We start from the raw sequence: 22,962 nt of genomic DNA on the forward strand, positions 1-22,962 counted from the left end.
TTTATTAACAGAGCGTTTGTTTTTAAAAGTATTATTATAAAATGTATTTATTATTATTATTATTTTTTAATTATTAATTCGATAATTGAGTTTGTTATAGGTATACATTGAAGAAAATGAAGAAATGAAGAGAAATTTGATCTTTTTGGTAAAAATTAACTATATTATAAACTTATTATTATTTATTTAATTATATTTATTCTTTTTTTTTTACAGGAATCACTCAATTTTCAATGGAATAGAACGGAAAGAATATTTCATTCTTTCTTTTGTACTCTATTTAGATTTTTATATATATATAGGAAGATGATTGATAAATCTTCCTATGTAAGAGATAAATTCCTTTAGTAAGATAGAAAAAATTTTTAATTTTTTAATTTATAATTAAATATATAGGATAGGATATTTTTAAATTTTTGATAGATAAGATGTATAAACGAATTATTTAATTGTTATGTTAGAAATATTTTTTGGTATGTCAGGATATGTGAAAATGTTTGACATTCTGTTATTTATCCTATTTTAAAAAATCCTATGTTAAATATTATTTTCTTCCCAACCTTGTTGCCCAACTTTAGCTTTGTTTTGCAATATTTTTCAAAACAATATCATCATGGCTTGCTAAATTCCTTAATTCTCTTGTTCCATTGTAAACACTACCTAATAGTTATCCTCTGCATATCCTCTCTTTAAAAGTCAAGTATTTTTTATGAATTGTTGAAAGCAGATTAGAAATTAGATTAATGCTATCCTGCTTTCAATAATCTTTAAAATGTGTTATTATATGTATTGCAAATAATTTTTAAAATTTTAAATAGGCAGTGTTTATAAACTAATTATTTAATGTGTGTTAGTAAAATCATTGTGTCTTTAATAGGTAGATTAAATAATTTATAGTTTGAATGCTTGTAGAGAGTTAAAATAATTTAGAAAATAATTCAAATATTTATTTATTTGAAAAATATTAAAAAAAAAAAAATAGCCGATTGAGCTTGAAGTACTATAAATTTAGTATGTATTTAGATTATTACACGCTAAAGAGCGCAAAAAACATTTTGATCTTTTTTTTGAGGTCGGTATTATATAAGATAAATATTGACGGTCGGTATTTATCTTTTTCTTTGATAATGTTGGGTCGATAATGTTGGGAATATCTAAGACGAATTTCTTTATTGAATTCTTGAAGTATACGATAAAAATGTATTACATTTTATATTTTTTATCTTACCTATCATGAATTTTATTTTAGTAGATCTATGTTTATCTATATTTTAAATGCATCTGTGCAGATAATTTTTACATAAAAATTACATAAAAATTTTTACATAAAAATTATCGACTCAGCATAGAATATATTTTGTACACAAACCCTTTTAAAAGATTATTGTTTTACTTTCCACCGTAAGATGGTACTGTTTGAAGTCTTTTCAGCTTGCGACACATACTGGAGGTTTATGTAAGCTCAATTACATATTTTAAATACACCGTCGGTATTTAAATAACTTTTATTATTTTAAATATTAAAGTAATACGTTGTTCGATTTTACACGCAATTATTATCTTCTGTTAAACATAATTTCACTCTAAATATCATTCTATGTTACATCTTTTCCAATATATCGGAAAATTTATATATACATGCCTACTACTATTGTACTCTTAAGGGGTTGCTTTCACAGGGGAGTAAGTCACGAGACGACCTGACGTCACGCATGGTGCGATCGACCAATCGGAGGTGGCGTTCTCGCGACTAGTCAGTTTTCCGACTGCTAGACTAAGCGCGACGCCATATTGCCCGTGGCCGAGTGGTGGCGGCCTGTGTTTATATCCGTTTCGTTTTACCACGTTTCGACGGACCACCGGGAGGTCTCGCGAGTGACGTGCCGAGCCGTGTACATGCCCGTCTACGCCACCCGTGAAACAGGTCGTCGATTCGCGTGACAATAGTGAACTGTGCGCGATCGTGGAGTATCGACGTGACATACCGTGCTTTGTGTTAGTCTCTCTTTCCCGTTTCTTCTCCCTTCCGTAAACTAGTGCCGTTTACGCTTCTTTGCCGTCGTTCACCCTTTATCTACAGCCTTGTGTTGTCTGACGTGCCACCAGGATTTAATTGTCGTCAAACGGAATGCCAGTTCGTAAGCAAGGTGGTAAGCTCTCTTATTTTACCGAAACAAAAACCACCCCTGAACTTGCCGTCGATTCGGAGTAAAATCCAGAATCGTCCAATGGGAGGGGCGATACGTATGGGTCACTCGGTCAGCTGTCATCTGACTGTCAGTTGCATGCCTCTTTAATCGCTTCTTTCTCTTTTTCTCTCTCTTTCTTCGACATCGAACTATTGAGTTTCAAGCGCTTTCCCTCCCCCTTTTTCTTAAACGAATGAGAGAAAACTCGTGGTATATCTGATGAAAGATTTAATCGTCGATATTCATGATTGAAAAGACTTCATCAACTCGTTGTTATGGTTAGTTTTTCTAAATCGTGTGCGAGTTGCGCACAACGCTCGACCTTGAATCCCATAGTTAATCGAGAGAGGTCGCATGTTACGTTTACGAGAATGCAAGATTACGTTCGATATAATCGCGCGTGATTATTAAAGGGATGATTAATGATCACGATACTTGTTGGAGTTTCGACCACGTGGTACGTGTAACCTGGTCCGTGGTGCTTGTTTCGATTTCTCTTACAAATATGATATATTATCCGTAGTAGGTCGTTATCCAAGCTATTCAATCTTTCTTGGAGATCTTAATTTTATTTCACCCTATCGTTCGACCGATCTTTGAATGAGTTAACGCCATATTTTTCGTTGCATTTATCAAAATGAAACGAATTATGAAAATATGAAAAGAATCGATAAATCGAAATATTAAATGCGCGTTCTTCTTTATATCGATGTAGGCCAGTATAGTAGAATGTGTTGCAATAATCACACGGCAGTTAGTTGTTGGTGTTTGGACGTGATCCAAGAAAACGCAATAATTTCAGCTCTGGCGGGACTCTTTTGCCGCGGTTATGCGACGAGGTACTCACGGCCACGGACTCAGTCGTTTGCATCATGCTTTTTCCCCCCTTGTTTCTTCTTTTCATTCTACCCTTCCCTTACGATGATTTGCAACGCGCGTATTTTCTAATAGACTTTATTTTTATATTAATGAACCGCTCAAAATAGTTGATTCGAGTGACCCTTGGCTTTTATCTTTCCCTGATATTTTTACATTATGAATAAATATTTTATAACTTCTGTATCTTGTAAATAATTTATAAACACTTTTATAGCATATTAATTATTTAGGTAGTGAAATAATACGTTACGTGAATTTATCTAATATTCATTGATAATGTAACTTTATCGAGTTGTAATATAAAATAAATAATTCTATTTTTTTTTTTTTACAAGTAACGATTTTATCGTATAAACGGAATGAGTTTAATGTCCTTGGGATAATAACGAAACGAATCATCCTCGTATAAAGATATGCATTATAAATCGGATAGTTGAAGGACTTTCTATAATCCTGAATGTTCGTTGACCTCTCGTAGAGATACAGTGAAAACCAATGCTCTTTCGTAGCACGTGCCAACTAACGCGGCATCTCCCTATGTACGGTTTACCGATCGATAAAAAGAATTTCAGAAGCGCTTCGTATTTCTGAAACGAAGAAGAGCTCTTTCACTCTTTCAGAAGAGTTCGTTTGACACTTACCGATCCAATTGATATAATTTCGTACATTGATACTTTCTTCTTTTTCTTTCTTTCCTCTTTTTTTCTTTTTCTTTTTCTATCTAAAAACTATTACTGAGTCAAATATCGAATATAAAATTCGCAATATCTCGTTTTAAATTATTTTGTCGTAATAAAAATCTTAGATATAATATCCATATAATATCCTTGTATTATTTTTCTGTTCTTCTGTGAAGAAAAAATGACCACAATCATTTTTATTACGCGAAAGTCCTCGAGTATAATAGAATTTAATTTGAGAAAAGATCACGTCATCGATCAGTTCGAATTTCTTGATTCTTTTGCACGTCTCAGCATTTTGTACATTCAATACCAATATTAGATCCTTCGAATCAATCGTTAATCTATTTTCGTTCATGAAAAATATTCCTATTCCTTCCTTTCCTCAATCCGTTTTTCTCTTTCTCTTGCGTCTGAGAACAGAGAGCGTACTTGATTGCAGGGAGGGCACTTTACAAAACATTCCGGCCGATATATAGCGTTGCATAATTAAATTTATCCCTAATTATCTCTCCGTTATTTAGAAATCATCGCGATTCGTTATCAATTCGTTACGATTTCGCATTGGATTCATCCATGCGATGTTGGAGGGAAAGAAAGAAAGAAAGAAAGAAAGAAAGAAAGAAAAAGAAAATACAAATATCTTTTCGCGCTTCTTCAGACCCGTAAGACGATACGCGCGCGCGACACCGAGCCAACCAACGAAGCCGATAGTTTTCAATTTCTGCGGTGCAGGCGCTTCGTAGGCAAAGACGAGGAGAGAGTCAAGGATGGTTTATGGGTCGGTGATTCGCTTACCCCGGCAACCCACCAAGCTTTTATGCATGCCGATGTATGTACATTTTATATTCTCCGGTTCCGTTTCTGCCCGCGTAAAGCCTCGTTTCCAACGGCGCGCAACGTTTCGCCGGTGAATGCGCCCCGAAACCTCGAAAAAGGGTCGATTTTAATAGGATGTCGGCCACGAAGAGGGGCCCGTCGGTTCACTTTGCCCACCCGTTGTCGAAAAGACCGTGAAAGGAAGTGGAGGAACGCGTTTGAAGACAAATAAACGCGGCTGCTTCTGTGCCGGATGCGCGCGGCATTTAAAGGGGGCACGAGCGTAAAAGCGGTTGATTCGAGGAGGGTATGAAATTCGTTTCTTGTTCCTTTGGATTAATTCCGCGTACGTGCTCGACACCTTGTCGCGGGTACTTATTTTCGGTGCGTTTAATATAGAAAATTAGAGGTTAGAATTTTTCCGTATTTCGCATTTACACGAAACGGATATTTTATTCACGTCATGTTTTCCGCCAGTTTTTCATATTTTCAACGTCTTTCCTTGCTCTCTGATATTCGTATAAACTCGATCATGATAATGGAAACATAGCCCGAAGGTGTACGTTTGAATATCGTACAATTGCGTTTAACGTTGAAGCAAAGGGGGGGAATATTTGATCGGAGTAATTCGAAATAATTAATTTACATTTGTATATTTCGTAGTCATGTGTTAGATATCTATTTAGTTAATAGCACGAATAATATTTGATAAAGCGGGAATAAAGAGAGGAAATTTTAGAGATGGATATATAATCCCTAAATATAAATAATCTCTCTTCTCCTCTTTTCCACCGGTCACATGCATATTTTTAATTTATTTCCCCGGTTTAATTCCCGCATGTACGAGCACGCGGCTCATTTATGGACCACGCTTTGCCGTGGTTTCTAGCCAGTAAATTCGTAGGAAGTTGGTGTGCGTGCAGGTAAGCGTGATGTATGCGAAACGGAGACGATATAGGACGAAAGGGGAGACAACGTGACTGATAATGAGAGTAATGAATAGGAAGTGGGCCAAAAGCTTATGTACTTACACTTCTCGTGGGGATGTGCTCGCCGTTTTGCGGAAACCGGCTATTTAATCACGTCTCGTGGTTCTCGTGCCGCGCCGGCTATCGACGCTCTAAACAATAATCTCATATTTCTTTTTCTTTTTTTTCTTCAAAAACCAAATTATTCCATATGAATTTTTAAAATTCACTTCAAATTATTTCCGAAAATAATCGTTCCACGACGATGCGCTCATTCCACGCGTCATCGAATTGCGTATTAAACAATCTCGTTCATTCGATAAAAGTTTTTGATTAGAAATTAAATGGATTAAAAGGTGTCTCTGTCAACGCGTTAAATATTTTCAATTTTATTCAAATATCGTTGGGAGAATGGGTTATCCTCCTTTTACTCCAATTTCCCTCGCCCGTTCCCGTTAAACGCGATGAACTTCGAATAGAGATAGAGGCAAAAAAAAAAAAAAGGGTTTGGCTCCGCCAAAAAAGAGGAGATAGCGGGAGGAGACGCGTTTACGATCGATAAGAGGGCAAAGGTCGAACAATCGCGTGCAAGTTCGATGGCAATCGCCGATAATGAATCCGCCCAGACACTGTAGACAATGCTCAGGATTAAAATATACCGGAAGGCGAAGGGTAGCATAGGGCAACGTTAAATTGGATTCTGGTAGTAGCTTTAGAAATACCTATTCGCAGCTGCACCTGCACGCCGTCTGGGGAAGTTCCGCCGAAACAATTCGGTGGCTTCCGGTTGGTATACACATAGAGTTGGTAGATATTTCACGGTATTGGTTTCTGTCATGAAACCGTTGACTCAGGGTAGGATCGTTAACGTGTTAGTTCGCATAGACCGTGCCTTTCGGATTTTCTCATTGTTCAACGTTCTATTTCCTCTCACTTCCCTTCGTATAAACGAAACTTATCAGACATTATCCTATGAAACGATGCCTTCTATGTCCTGATTTTAATGCAACGAAACTTCTAACGAATATCCGTATAATCCGTATTTTCTAATAATTTTCGATGAACGAAATGTCGATGAATAGAATTCGAAGCGTTTTCCTCATTGCTAAACAAATTTAATAAATAAATTTCGTCTCGTAAAAAGAAATAAAACTTTATATATACGTGTATCATAATGTATCGTTCGAACGAAATGTGTACGTGTACGCGTGACGAAGATTCTATTGTATTTTGCAAGAAAATTAATATTTTGTATATTCTCGAATCGTACGAATCACACACACACATCTGTACAAATCACTTCGAATAAAGAATGAGTTGCGCGTATATCGCCATATCCGAGATCGTATTGTATTCGGCGTATTTTTAAAAACGTAATGTTCGCTCGAAGCGATGAAACGATAAAGCATATACGTACGACATTGCTAATTGATCATTGAAATGTTAAACGGAATCTCGATCGTGCGTCATGAATTAATTCTCCTTCCGAGAATAATTCATTTCCGTCCAACTTTTATTTCGTCCAGTTCCAGTTTAACGAAAATACAGTTTAACCAACAGATTAAATTATATCGATATTCGAGCGCGATTTATCTCGATTGAGAACGAGTCGAGTTCACGCTAACGCTCTCTTACGATTCTTAGAAATTCTCGATCGAGGAAATCGATTGTGATCTGACCGATATTTGCCAGATATCGACGAATGATTTACGGTATAACTCGTCTAATCGCGAAATTACAACCGAGTTTTGTAATTTAATTGCATGGTAATTTTCACGCTTGCTAGATTGTTCCTCGTGGTTTATCCTTCCTCTGCGGTCCCAATTGATCCAATCCACTGTGATTTCATTTTACACCAATCGATGAAGCGATCGAACGTGCACACTGATGGGTTTCATCGTATTCTGGCCGCTATCAGTCACAGCTCTTCTATCTTTCGATGTATCTTACTAATTAACGTGAAAGCGGATGCGAGCAATAGCTAACTTGCCAGGTTAACATTGTTCGGCTTATACATTGGCGTGCATAAATCATTTGGAGCTTAACCAAAACACAATGGCTCAATAAGAACGTTATGGAATTTCGTAATGGATCTTCTATCGTCGATAAATTGAAACAAATATCTATTAAAAATTTATATTATTATAAAACAGAAAACATTCCACGAATTTTTTTCTTTCGTACGTGATGATTAAACACACATTTTTTCAGAGTTTGCACGATTAATATTTAAGCAATGAATTGATAAATAGTTTACGAGATATAGGGTAGCATCATCTTCATTTGATAAGATTTCACTGATTGGTAATAACGAGTTACGTTAAAATATTTGGAAATGAGCAAAACAAAACGCGTTCTATGATCGCTAGATTCGATGGTAAGGAAAGAAATTGAATAACAATTATTCACGATTAATATCGGTGCTGATCGTCGAGAAGTAAATTGATAAAATTATTCATATTGTATCATGCCGCGGTATAGTCATAAAGCTGATTGTGTCCTGGGAAATGTGCATACAAATGGAGGTTCACGGTAATGAATTTCAATAATTAACAAATCATTTTGTCCAAGATTTCTCGACTGTTGTATTCGTGTTCTCGACGAGGATTAAATTTCGCGAAGAATAATATCATTTTATTACCTCTTCTCGTCTTATCGAAATTTTATTATTTTCAAATTGTTCGTCTCGTTGATTTCGAAAGGATGGATTTTAAAATCGGGATGGGAAAAGGAAAAAGCTCGTCAATATTAAAGAGTTAAATCGTTGAGCGATGCGTCTTGGCTTTAACGAGCGATTCTGTTGCCAATTAATATCCGATAGATCGGATCTGGCGATCACATTGACTGGTTGTGATGTCGCGTGATATCAATTCGAAACTTATGTCGAAATCGCGCGTCTGTCTTTAGAATTATGCTGTCTACGCTCGCATATACAGGTGCCATTTTTAATCGTTTTTGAATTGACTTGAATATCAAAAATTTAAACACAATTTGAAGGTTTACGAGTTTCATTTCTATTTGATAAATCGATACTGGAACTGATAAAGCAGATGAAGAGAATTTTTTGAGAAATCGCGTGTTAATGGGCCTTTATTTAAATATATACGGGTCTTTCGTATACGATTCAGTTATGAAAGCGACGAATAATATTGGTATAATATTGAAAGATACAGGTTCCCGTGCAATTACGTATACGTTATTACGCAAGTTATATTCGAGCAAATATTGATTCGCGTACGCATATTTATACAATATTCTAATAACTGGCGGAAATTTTATACGTCGCATCTACTAGAAGAGACACTAAATTCCACCTGATTCTCGATCCTGACTGATAATTGTTACTTTAACATTCGTAGAAATTTGAGAATATATTACAACTCGAAGATAATTTTATACTACTTTTAAAAATTGTAGAAAATTCTTCATTTTGAACGTCTCTTCTAAATTTTAGCTCGAAAGATCGATCGATATATATTTTAAATAATTATCATTCTTGATATATATTTTTTTGTTATATCATATTTGTTTCTCGAGAGAGGAAAGAAACGTGTATCGATCATTGCAATCGAAACAACATTGATATTTAATAGGTAGTATTTATAAAGAAAAAAAAAAACTTAAATAGAATGGATCTCGTTATTTTTCAAACAACCTAAGTATATGTATGTGTAAAACACACTCGAACGAACACGCGTCTATAAATGTTGTCTGCATGTGGGACACACGGAGGGACGTTCACACGCGTGGGTATATCTTTACAGTGGATACACAGTGTGTAACAAACTTGTTCACACACAGGTGTATACACGCTTACCGTCACACAGAGAGGCGATACGTATAGACACGATTCTTCTAATGTGGGCCGTCGCCGAGAATGTTAAATTTAGGGTATGTTCGAGCAGTCGATTCTCGAATGGTGCCCACGCACGTCGCAGGTGCTTTTATCGAAAGTTCGATTCAGCTTTTCGCGGAATCAAAGTTTTCGAGCGTCGTATTTTCCCGTGTTTTTTTCAACCCTTTTCTTTTCTTTTTTTTTTTTTCGTCGAATCTCGAGCGAGCGCAAACTCGCGAGAATCGCGACCTTTTGTTCATAAACAATTTCGCGTGTCACGTGTCGTTGAACCGCCACCACGTGTAGTAGAGGCGTGACAATACAAATAAATAGGAAGCATGCTGGCACGATGCCAGTACGCGCCATTATGGATTCTGAAATTGGAAATTTATATCCCAATCGCGGTAAATAATCGAGAATCATGGAATGATCATTCGCAGATGGCGAGAAAGTTGGGATAGAAAGCAGCAACGGAACAATATTATAATCGTAAGAGGTCGAGAAATAATAATAAGTTAAAAATTGGAGTTGTAATGGAAAATTTGTGATTGAAGAGAAGATCCGTGGAGAAGATAGAAAGGATTGAATTAAGATTTCGTTCAAGAAAGAAGCACGAGGAGATATATTGTCAGAAAAGAAATTAGAACTTATTATAGTTATTGGCAGTATATAGAAATAAATCGAGGAAGCGAATTGGATAGATATATGTGCGATGACGTAACATGAGTACAGCGAAAATGTGACTACTATATTGCAAATACGATCTCTGCAGATATGACGACATTCGAGGTGTCTCGCGTTGAGATTTTTTCAGACGTATCTCGTTGACTCCACTTCGTGTGTCTACGGTCGATAATCTCTCGACTTTTCTCTTGCTACATTTTCAACTCTTTAATGAGCTCGCAAACATTGAAATCTGTGCACGTATGACATTCGAGAGAACTGTGCCAGTCAAGATTTCATTATAATAAATATAATTTTATAAAGAAATATTTTATTTCGATATTTATAAAGTTAAGAAAAATAACTAGCACAAAAGTCGTGGATTAATTCATAATTCGTAGCGAAATTTTCTTGAACGTGAAAAGGAAATTTTTCAAAATTAACAACAGATAACAGGCTGCTTTATGATTCAATATGTGGTTACCGGTGATATCTATTTTATGGACTATCGTGAATTTGGTGCAGCGTAAATTTACGACAAAAAGTGTGATGTATTCTACGTTAAATGAAACAACAGGTAATTTTTTCCTTTAAGTTATTAGTCGAATGTTGACTTATATCTTATCTGAAAAAGATTATGAAATAAGATTGTATATTAAATCATAATAATCCGTGGCGGGAAAATATCGATTGTTCTCTAAATCTCGCAAAGATTTACGAGAATTTCAAACATGCGAAATTGCGTTTTACTGGGCTAGCTATCGATGCAAGTAGCGATTATGCGATTTCTATTGTCATTTCTCAATCGTGATTTATACGATTCAGGTTAATGTCGTATCAGAAGCTCTGGAATTTGTTTCTATACAGATCGCAGCTGTAATTTCCGAATACCTAATTGGCTAATTAATCGACGAATAATTGAATCGGTGGAATGTCTTCTGTGTTATCGTTACAATTATATTATACGATAAATTATATTGAAGTAGCATAAGAAAATTTAATCCATCTTTTGAATATTGCACAGCTTTAATCATTAAAATAATACCAACAAATTGTACAAGATAGAAAATTCACAAGAAATAACGAGCAAATTAATTATAAATTTTAACATTATAGGGATTCGATTTAATTGGATGTTTTAATTTATTCCTTGATTATACATATACATGTTACATGCAAAAATATCATCAAATATTCCTCTATCTTTATTCTCGTCTTTTTCTTTTATCTTCTTTACGTCGTATATGTTAAAATATTTTCCATGTTAAAACAGGATTGCTTAAGTTGACTTTAATCTTGACTTGATCGAGCCACTTTGATTATCTGTTGACGCTTTGACGATTGATCCAAAGGCTCAATTTATATTTTTCCACCCAAGAATGATAAAATCTCTTTTCCCGGGGTTGGTGTTGGAAATACTTTTACTTACGTACTTGGCGAGTTTGAGGGATGGTGGAGGGTTAAAAGAAAAAAAGAATCGGTACATCTATGAGTTTTAAGAAATAGATGGAGCCTTGAAATAGCAGAATTCGCCTCTATCCACTTCGGAATATTGACATAATCACGAAACCTTAGAATCTCGTGTTCGATGTTAGATAAGTTCGATACCTTCAAGACTTTGGTTTAATTCTCGGTGGATCTTTCACGATTCTGAGCTCATAAACCTCGAAGTCCTAAGATTCTTTAATGGTCTCAAGATATATCCTTTGATTCAGACGCTAATCTCGTAGAACTTGAAGTTCTAAGCATTTCGACGTGGTCTTTGACGAGTGTATCGAATTTTTAGAGTTCGAGCTTCGATGATCTTGTTTTCACAGGACCCAACGATCACAGGGTTTAACGTTCTTAAGGTGGATGCTTCCACGATCATCTCGGGATAGTTATTTCTACGATCCTCGAATTTAGTTTCTTCAATTTTTAGGTAATTTTAACTTCGAAATCATCGAATGCTCTTTACTTACGTTAATTATTTATATGTGTATCCATGTGTACGAGACTCATACTTTTTTTTTATAGACGAAGATATTACAGATATGATTCGCTTCTTTATTTGTTGAATTTATATAGTGATCCACTTATGTAATTTCATTCTTATTATGCTATACTTATCTATCTTCTCATACTCTTGTAATATGAAACTTGCTTCGATCCCTTATGCATCACGTAATACGATGACGTTATAAAATATTTAATATTTAATATGGCAATGTTATTGAAAATTTTAAACGAACTTTTATGAATAAATTAACTCGTTAAATATTGGTAAAATATTCGCAATATAATCGATACATCGTGATTTTTACAATCATTACAACGCGGTTCGTGAAATCTCGTATCACTTTTGATAAAAATCATCTCGTAATATAAATATAGTTATCGAAGATGTGATAAAATTTTAAGAAAACAACGTAATATCTTGGATCACTGTATATAGGAAACAAATGTTAAATGTGATTAAGAATTCGATCGTGAAAAGCTCAAAACGTTGCAAAATTTCAGCTGTAATTTATCTCGGGAATCTTGGCAACGATAAAACTCTTAGGAAGTTTTCGTCAGACAAGAGAAAACGTCGGACAAGTACGATCAAACTGATAAAAATTGGCAAATTACACGGGTACATCTGGCCATGATCGACCATCGCGTTTCCCAGATTCTAGACAAAATTCAACGAATAAATTGGCATCGTTGAAAGCTCGAGACAAGTCTATATGCATTAACGCAACTAAATATCTTGGACAATGTTTGACGAATGGATCGATAATAAGCGAATTCGAACACGCTGTTCATCGCGCGATTCTCTATATCGTTGCTCAGCTGTTATCTCGCATTCCTTTCATTCATCTTTCCTTCTACTACCTTCTTCTCTCTTCTTCGTGGCTTTTTCCACCAGCCAGGTTGGACCGTGTTCATCTTCCATGCTCGTTCATCGAAGCTCCTTTTCTCTCTCTGCCTTTCCGTCCTCGCCACTTGTGCGTGTGTCTACCTTCAAAATTTGCTCGCGACCACCCAGACGTGACGTAGATGCCCGCTATTCTGGTTACCGTGTGACGTCGTCCTCACAGCGTTCAGAAATAAACTCGAGTGGCAAGATGCGGCCTCTTTCTCTCGTCCACCTCTTTTAACCAACCTCCATTTGTCACTGTCTTCCCTCTTGGCCCGCGGTGATTCGCACCCAATTCGACGATTATTGTGTCACGGACAAGCACCAAAGCAGAAAATTAGTAGACCAATTTAAATTCGCGCCCGGTGATGTTAGTTGCACGATGAATAAACGAGAGAGGGCGAGTTCCTTGCTCGCTCGATCCCTTGCCTAGAGCCACTGTTCCTGTCGTTAAAGCGATTAATAAGCGCATACATAGTTGGCAAACGATGGCATAACCTTGCGCCACATTTTCTGAAATGCGACATTCCACCAGTGAATACCTTTGGCTCATTGTTTTTCAAGGAAATATTTCTGCACTTCTTATGGATAACAATTATGCATATGTGCATTTTAATAATTTACAATGATTTACAATTGAAGGTTGAAAATTAAAATTTATCCCTGTGAATTATTACGGATTTTAATACAAAATGGAGAATTGTTTAATCGTTCAATTTTAATTAGATGCTCGAATTATATACGCTCTTTAAATATTCAATTTCAAGATACAAGAATTACGGGAATAATTTATATTAGAGCAGATCCAAGAATAAGGTGGTTTATCGCTCTATATTTTTATGGGATTTATGATCTCCAGACATCCTTTAACGAGTTTCTTTACTTCCTCCAGTCTTATAAATGTTCGTCCTATCCAAGTTTTCAAAGTTTCCTCTATACAATTTAGTTAAACTATTTTCAAGAAAAGAAAACAAGACTTTACAAATATTACTGTCTGAAAGTTTCTGCATTTCTACATTAACTGTATCTAAAACAGTATATTCAATTCGCACACATTTCACGATCGATTTCACCGACAATTCAAATTTATTTATTCATTCTTCTGTCTGGGAATGAAATTATAACATTACGACTGAGATCATAGTTTTCTTTTTTCTCTCTCTCTCTAAGAGATCTCGCGTTTTAGCGAATTTTTAAAAAAAAAAAAAGGATCGTTACAATGTTCCGCAGAATGTTTCATTCTTCTTTGTTCTCGATTATCAAGAAACTAGTTTCATTGGACGAGTCGTTAGAAGCTGCGGGCATACTCCCAGGGCAATCCAAACAACGGTTGAAAGTTACATTTGTTTGTCGACCAGTCGGGCATGGTGTAAACGAGCGGCTCGTTCGTTGATAACAAAAATTTAATTAGAGAGATGCGATTCACTTTACAGTTGTGGACGGTTTTTCTTTCCCCGGATAATGAAGTAACGCCGGCAGCTAGCCACTCGTGCTTTACCGTCTAAGGGCCGGAAAGGAGGGTAAAAAGTTGTGCTTTAGGTATACGTACGACCTAACCACCTTTTCTCTATTTCTCTCTCTTTCTCTCTCTCTCTCTCCCCGTTAAGCGAACGATGGACTATTTCATCGTCTCATCGATCTGTTTCGTCATTCTTGCGCTCCTTTTTTCTTCTGTCGAATCCTCCTCCATCTCGTCCTCCTTTGATCGTAGTTCGGGGAGGAGGGGCTTCCGCTTCCCTTCCAGTGTCCTCTCTCTCTTTTTTTTCGATTTCCTCGGTTCTGGTTTTCTGGCGTAAATACATTTCCGCATAGAGAGCGCCACTTTCAAACTTGGCGACCTTCTCTCAAACGATTTATCTTTTATCCTTGTAAATGCATATGTACTCGGATATTCTTGTCTTTGTCCTGTCCTCGCGTTGCACGGGAAACAATAGAGATTTACCAATCCTCTCACTCGAGAGTTAACGTTGCTCCTGTTAGGATAATGAAACTATTTGCAACAACGATGACTTTGCCGTTATCCCAGATTTTCTACGTTCTCCCCTTTGAGGATGGATTTAGTTAGGAGTTTTTAATCCAAATATCAAACCTCTTCTCGCAGATGAAATGAATATTTCAGCAGTGTGATACGGGTTCAATCAAATATTTGCATTATTAATTAGCTTGTTAATTGTTCCAGATATTCGAAACGATATTTGTAATACCATTCACGATAGAATCGTTCTATTAGAACAATTCGAGAAACAAAGTATCGTTTCGTTCTATTATTTTCTTTCTCGAGTACGGAAAATTCATTGTTCCTCCCGTGTATAATCCTCGTTTTTGAAAAAAAGAGAGAGAGAGAGAGAAAAAAAAGACACGGTTTACGTGCCACGGATGGGGAACAATCGACAGACAAATAGCAGTCTAAAAAATTCGTTCTGATTAAAAATTCTTCCTTCAATCCGATGGGATACGTTAGCGTGAATACGTTTCGTACGAGCAGCTTCCTCTTTTCTCTCTCCCTCTTTCTCATTTTTCTTTTCTTTTTTTCTTTTTTTTTTTACTATTATTTTACCCTATCTTTTTCAAACGGTTCTTCGTTATCGTCTTTTACGGTCAGCCTTTACTATTTTCCAAGCCGAGTGACCGCTTTGTATTAAGCAACGTCCAGTAATTAGGCACGTAAGGTGTCCATCGAACTTGTATCCTCATAGTCGATTTTCTTCTTTGCCCACGAACCCGCCATTTTCGAGCTGATTTTGAACCGGCGGTGAATGTTTCTCTCCTCTTTATTACAGCGGTGAATTTTTGTCGTCAAAGCCGGCAAAGCCCTTGTTCACCAACCTTCCCTGTTCCGCGTCTTCGCATCGACGGGTTTAATACCGCTCCAGGGTTAACGGGCTGGGTACAAAAATATTTCTCTCCAAAGGCATGGATGCGTTCGCGGAAACGCGCGTTTTTCCCCGCCTCCCTTCGTTTCGTCCTCTTTTCTCCTTCGCGGAAAACGCGAACGTTCAATCGATGTCCCATTTTTGCGATTATTTTTTTTACAGCAAAAATATTATAGGCTCGATATTATAGGAGTAATTTAATTACTCTTTTTTAAATCGAATTATAACTACGATTTTTGCACACTTGTAAAAATCTCATAAATATGAGAATATCCGATCCTCGATGCATTTGTGAAAACGCGAATGATATCGTTTAAGACGATTTCGATCGTAGAAATCGAAATACATTTGTCCATTGGATATTCGTTTGAAAGGGCGGATAAATTTCGAGAGTTTCGAGGTTTCAGGCGGCTGATTCCTCGGCCAATTCCCTCTTCGTTTTTCTGTGTGACTTTTGTGCAAATTTTGTGAAGCACCGTGGTTCGGTAAACGTCGAAATAATTTCTGGATTCGAAGTTAGCGAGAAGTTTCTTCTTTGACGTTTTTTTTCAGTCCGACATAATGTTATTTATGTAAATGAGAATCCGTAATCCCCTCTTGTTGATTCTAATTCTTTGCGTGGAAAACAATATTTAATAAATATATTTAAAATATTCGTAGATATATTTTTAATATTTTAAATGGATTAAAAATTATATTATTTTCAAAAATAGATATTCTTTAGAGATATAATATAATCATATGAATATAAATATGATAATTCTTTTGAAAGGACAGAGATAATATTTTATACGCATCTCTACTGCGAAATGTTCTCACGATTCAATTCCATCTTCGAGGAAATTGGCTTAATTATGCTTCTCCGGTATGCAGGTAACGTCGAAGATAAATTCTTGCTTAAATGTCTTGTTGAAGTATCTTAAAATAGGTCAAGGATGTAACAAAATACTTCGTGTTTTATGAATTGTTAAAATCATTCATAAGTTGAACAACGACGTACTTATTTATTTACAAAAATTTAAAGAATTTATTCCTTTTTTTTTTATCGATGGACGAAATTGAGAATTGATTTCGATTTAGTTTGGAACGAGAATAAATATACTATAAAACGAATACAATCATAGATGAAGTATGGTAGCAGCTGGTCGTGATGCCTTTTCTGATTCCCAATCGTCCATTCGTGGAACAATCGGCGAGAGAGATCTCATTACCTCTCGCCCGGATATAACGTCGTTTTCCTTTGACGCCATCGTTCGATGGGTTCACTTCGTGCAACCTCATAAACGATGAAAATAGGTCAGGAATAAAGTTATTTCGACGTTGTAAGAGGATCGTTGGTTCCTTTGTGTCGCTGATATTGCACTCTTAATAACTTATGTCGCGAAATTTCGCCTTAATTTCCTCCGGTGTCCTGTGAGAATTCCTTTCCTCGAATTATATCGGTACTCAAATATTTTTTATGAAATTTGCTAGAATCTCTTGCGATTAATTGGAATCTAAAAAATACTTAAAAAAAAATACGAATCTTAAGAATCTTCCGAGAAAAATTTAAATACATAAATTAGAAAGAATTCATAATTAATAATTATTCTAGAATGCTAGAGATTACTCGACAATTATCGAGAAAGATGAACGTTTTATAGAAATTTTCAATTGTTATTTTCTCGATTTTATCTCGATTCCTCATTGATTCAGTTATTGCGTGTATTCGAGATGCGCTTGATCGAGACTTGGTTGATCCTTGGTTTATTTTCACGCTGATGGATCGCGCGCTGGTTTTCGACGGGAATTGTAATCTATAAAGATCAGAATATAGAAAGCGAGATGGAAGAGGGAGATGGACGCGGTTATATCACGCTGCGAGGTGATAAAACCACTAATTGTTCGGCGAGAAACTTGGCGTCGCGCTATATTCGAGCACCGACTACTGAAACAGCTGCGCTTCGAAGTCAGCGTGTAACATTGCAACAAAATTTTATCGAATTACTTAGAGTTTTAAAAATCCTTTAGATCGCCCCTGTTACAACGAATTAAGACAATAACGTTTTCTTTGTCTTGTGCTTGATAGGTGAGTGTGACCAGTTCGTGGGGTGCAACAAGGTGGAAATCATCACAGATTTTGCGCCACGTACCGCACGAAAACACGCAGGTAGGAAATGCATTATAAATCATTTATCACGCACGTAGGTAACCCGCGAAAGAGAGAGTTAAATTTGACGGAGGATTGTATAACAGGGTGAAAAATGGTATACGAGTTTTTAGAAACAACTTTATAAGCGTAGCACACATTTTAGTAGTTATAATGTACGTAAAAAAAGTCTGGAAATATTCAAATATTCTATGTTAGAGATCATGCAAATGTTAACTCGAGAGATAGTAAAATCGTAGAAAAGTAAAGTCTTGGAAGGGTTTGTGATGTTTGCCCGTTGGCTGAGCTTTACGAGTGAAGAAAAGCACTGGTTGGTAATGTTGGTAACCGGTCAAGCCGCATTGTGCTCTCCATTGCAGTAGATTCACACATTTACAAGTCTCCTCGTACGTGTGTTATGCAAGTCGCGTTTCCATATATGTATGAGTATGTGTGTGAGTATGTGTGTGTGTATAGCGAGTACAACGATTGGAACGATAGCACTGTATGAGAAATGGCGCTATTAAATTCGACTGCAGTCGCATCGTGCGGCTTTACACTTCTTCATGCGGCATACGCAAATCAGAAATGCGTTTGGTCATCGCACTTGTTCGCATTATCATTTTTTTTAACGCGAGTTTCCCATTATACATATATATAAAATTTCAAATTCATCGAATATTTTTATATAAATGTGAATCAGAGATTCGTTAACATTCTTTTATATCATTTCAATTGTAATTATTTATTTTTACTATTTCTTTCTTTTTGATTATTTTACATTTTTTTTCCATTAGCAAGTCCAAAATACTTTAGCTTTACGATAAAAATTATTTAAAAGTTATTAATATATGGAAAATATTTTTAATGTTAAGAAGAATTATATTTTTAAATCTAGAAAATTAGATTGATCGAAATACGCAAAGTTTTTTCCTTATTATTCGTCACAGAGAACATATTTACATTGGAAAGACGAGAAAAGGGAGAGGGGATAGTCTCTTATTATCCTCACGAATCGTGCTCGAATATATAAATAAATATATATATTGTACAAGTCGACGAAAGTAAGACGCATAACCTTGATTTCAACGTTAGTACGGTCTCGTCTGTGACAAGGGAAACATCATACGAAAGTTCTCTCGGTTATAGAAACGAATAAGATCGTAAAAAGGGAACTAGAAAATGTAACACGGAACATTTCCAATTCAGTTTTCGATATGGTTCAGTTTCCTGTAATCGTCATAACAATCGGTGTCAAAGATCTCTTTTCTACGCGGAACGATATGTCATTGGAAGAATGATGATTTGCCAAGTCAGCAGAGATTCTCTCGCCTTTATTCGTTCAAAGAATCGATAAATTTTCTTTCTATTTTTCCACTTTCGTGTTCTCAGCTTCTCTATTCTTTTTTGTCCGACACCATGATTCAGAATATTCCTGATCTTAAATTGTTCTACGATGCTTATTGATTTCACCGTGTATTTTCCAAGCATAATTCGAGTTCAAATTTTATTAGAATTTTAACGCATTCGTACGAGTGATGCGAATGTGTCTTGCGGATTTTCTAATTCGTGGCGGGTATGGTGGCCTCATAAACTATTTTAAAAAATGCGAAAGATGAAAAAGAGTTTTCTACGTACTTGCATACGAGTTAAATACAAATGTCATCATCAGCATGCACTATTTTCGTTGCTTTTTCACCATTGTCTTCGGTGTTCATTTATCAAAAATATGAATATCCGCCAGCGAATTAAAAAAAATGTTGAACGAATAATTGCACGTCGAAGTTTATGTTATTGACAACAATTTATAATAACTCTTTTAACGTGAAAACTTTTTTTAGTTTAACGCATTTTCGATTTCATAATGTTAATTTGTAGGAAATGGAGTTGGAGCGAACTGGGTCGTTAAGTTAAATACATACGAAACGAACGCTTGTAGTAGACGCAATTGGATGCTTCCTTGATGTACGTCTTCATGAATATTTATCTTCTCCTTTCCTTATGAACATCATAAACGAGACTACGGTTTTTCTTTACACAAATTAACGAGCATCGTTGCTATGGAAAAACTTTTATGAATTCTTTTTTTTCTATTCCTTTTACGTGATATAAGGAATTCAATTTGGTAACTAATAATTCTTACCAAAGTTAGGGAGGATCTGCATACAATACTGGTATGGAAGTTTTAAAAGTTTCGAATCGAGCCAACGAAATAGTTAATCTGGACGGATTCCAATAATTTTGCCAAAGATGGTTCCTTTTTGGCCAATTTTTATGTCACATCGAATTAATTCGACGTTTCATCATTTCTTATATTTATCGTCCTCGAATTCTTTTATATTCATCTTTCATAGCTCTTATTTTTTATAAAAATAATATACGTATAAAAAAAAAATCTAATAATAAAATTTTCAAACATTTTCTCCAAAGAAAACAATTCCCCGAAAATATTCCACGTGTTGTTTTCTATCTTGAATTCGAGAGAGATCGAATGATTTATATCATGCTTTTGCAATTCAAAACAAGTATTCCCGTGCAAAACAGCTTTCAAACAACGTCGTACAGAATTTTACACAGAGCGTGAGTAACGATGATAAACCCTATTTTTAAACGTTCCTAGGATAGATAGGCAGCCGCGACAAAGCCGAGGCAAACGAGGAATCGGCAAGAAGTTTTTCTCGAGGGTGAAGCGAATTTAAGAGCTTCGACTTTCTCACGTGTTTTCTACTACAAAGTCGCGGGAACTTGCGAATAACTTGGCAACTTTATTACAACTGCTATGACCGAAGCAACACTATTCCAGCCGCGGGTTAAACAGCACCGGCCTCGGTTAACAACGCTCCTTAACCGAGTGGTTGCACTCGATACGGTAATCAGGAATTATTGCCATTAGTCTTATCGTGCCCTCGCCTCTCGCTAAATTGCGCTCCACTCGATCGATCGACCTTTGTAAATTGTTCCAACATCTCTCTCTCTCTCTCTCTCTCTCTCTCTCTCGTTATCTTCGCAACTACGATTCTCGCAATGAAACGGAAGAGCCGATGGAAGTGATTTCGCGGTATGTTAATTTCGAAGGATCGTTGAATTAATTTCGAGTGTCTCTCACCTGTCGCGCCACCACGCTCCCATAGATGTTCCCTTTTGCTTTGTGCTCGAGCGTCCAATGACAATACACCTATTTAGTTACTCCGCTACTACAGACTCTCTCTCTCTCTGGATTCCGGTTAAAGGAGGCATCGCGATACCGAGTACAGATTCATGGTTCATTTGTGTGTGAGAACACCACGCAGTCTGTTCGTTTATCATAACTCAGGCGTATCCTGTGTGTTGTTGCAATTATAGCTACGTTAATTTTGTTCGCGTGTTGTTGTTGCATCGCTATTCTGTAGATCAGATTAATAGTTTAGGGAATTGCGGATAATTTAATCCCTTTCGTATCATTTAATTCCGGCCTCCTCTCCGTGGTCTTATTTGAGGTAGCTTGGTCGAAGTTGTTCGTGCGTTTAGTAATCGATCCCGGAATCTTTCCAGTAAGAAAATTTTGCTTTCGTTCATATGCTGATACGCATCCGCGTTCGTGGATATTAAGATACTCGAACGAGATATCATATAATCGACGCGGATCGTTGATCGGTTGCGTTAATTTCGTATTCATACGTATGCAATAATAAGTAAGAACTCGAAGAAAATAATAGTATTAATTATTTTGGGATAAAGAATCTTTACAAACAGAGGAAAGTGTGTTAAAGCGTTTAAAATTTCTTTCACTTTTCGTATCACAGCAGTATAAGGGAATTCGTAATAGGCAGAGTGAAACAGAGATTGAATAGTGATTCCGTCAATAATAAAATCGACAATTTTCTTCCTTTCGATTTGGCGTAATTTTAATACGTTTGGGTTTTAATTATGGGTATTTCTCAGGACTGATATCAGTTCGGTCGTGATACATATTTGATGCGACGTTGGAGCGGCGGTAAGCATCTCGCACCTGCACTCCCACCGCACTGCTGTATCGCTGCAGCTTTCCATACAAATTACTCTCAACGAGGATGTAAATGGTAGCGACGTATTACGCGTAAATCATAAGTGTCGCCGTTGAGCGTGGTAAAGAGTGTCCTATTCGTTTATAGCGAGGATGCGGCGCAATTGCGTCTTGGCCCTGGCCAGCAATCATGCGAATAAAATACTAGGGAACTCGTAAAAATCGAATCTTCCGCCAACGAGGGGAATATCTCTTACCTACGCGTTTAATACATCGTGCTACTTTTGTTTAATCGTGGCCGACGAGCGTTACGCTCGGTCGAAATAACCTTTCTCTTCCAATTAGCGGGCGGGAAATAAAATGGCCACGAGCCATTCGTTGCTCGTGCAACGCGTAAAAATACTACGCGTTTTGAACGCGTTCGCGTCGCAACTGCGGTCATTCGTTGCCAAACAAATTGTGGAAGGGTTAGGGAATGGCGGTTGTAACAAAGGGGAAGTAGAGGGATGGAGGATATCGTTCTAAAGTGGCGTGGATGCAATTTGCCGGCCACCAGCCACTCGTGCGCTATTTACTTCGAAACAATTTAGGTTCTGGTCGCCGTGGCGCAGTTCGTATACGTCACTGTCGGACAAAAGCCACGTTACATCCCTGCTATCTACGATCCTCCAAGGATTTTTGCCTTTCCTTCCCCTTTTCCGCCATCATCTTCGCGATCTTTCCAAACCTCGACCATATCGTTAAACTCCTTCAAGTTCTAACGATTTCAAATTTATTTCTTGTTTTATTACACTTTGGAGCAATCGTTTTCCGAACCATCAAACATTCTCGAATAACTTGCAAATAATTTGCGCAATTTTTCTTTTTTTCTTTTTTTTCTTTTTTTTTCCATTCATAGTGTTTTCAGTTATTCGTATTCTATGGAATATTAAATAGAGAATCAAAAAATTATTTTCTCGGCTGGAAATACAACTTTTTTCTATATTTCTATAGATTCGATAGAGCGATAAAGTTGCGTGACTTATTTCGATCGAGTAGATTGATGCGTTTCACAATCCCATCGTT

General features: G+C 36.4%; 1 protein-coding gene across 15 annotated transcripts in view; it reads left to right on the top strand.

Annotated features, from left to right (window-relative positions):
• The first annotated feature begins 1,811 nt into the window (after positions 1–1,811).
• Positions 1,812–22,962, top strand: part of LOC122713572 (disks large 1 tumor suppressor protein) — a 524,720-nt gene continuing 503,569 nt past the window's right edge. For 9 of the 15 annotated variants that reach the window (XR_006346517.1, XM_043934187.1, XM_043935078.1 and 6 more), the window contains exons 1-2: positions 1,815–2,150; positions 17,856–17,936. Coding sequence is in view for 14 of the 15 variants with exons in the window: in XM_043934187.1 (XP_043790122.1) it covers positions 2,129–2,150; positions 17,856–17,936 (103 nt within the window). In the remaining variant the exon portion in view is untranslated. Of the gene's footprint in view, positions 2,151–17,855; positions 17,937–22,962 lie in introns of all 15 variants that reach the window. The other 6 variants (XM_043934489.1, XM_043934406.1, XM_043934736.1 and 3 more) reach the window with 5 other exon arrangements.

The sequence above is a fragment of the Apis laboriosa genome, unplaced genomic scaffold (assembly GCF_014066325.1).
Source record: "Apis laboriosa isolate Shangri-la unplaced genomic scaffold, ASM1406632v1 scaffold104_cov149, whole genome shotgun sequence".
NCBI classification, from domain to species: domain Eukaryota; kingdom Metazoa; phylum Arthropoda; class Insecta; order Hymenoptera; family Apidae; genus Apis; species Apis laboriosa.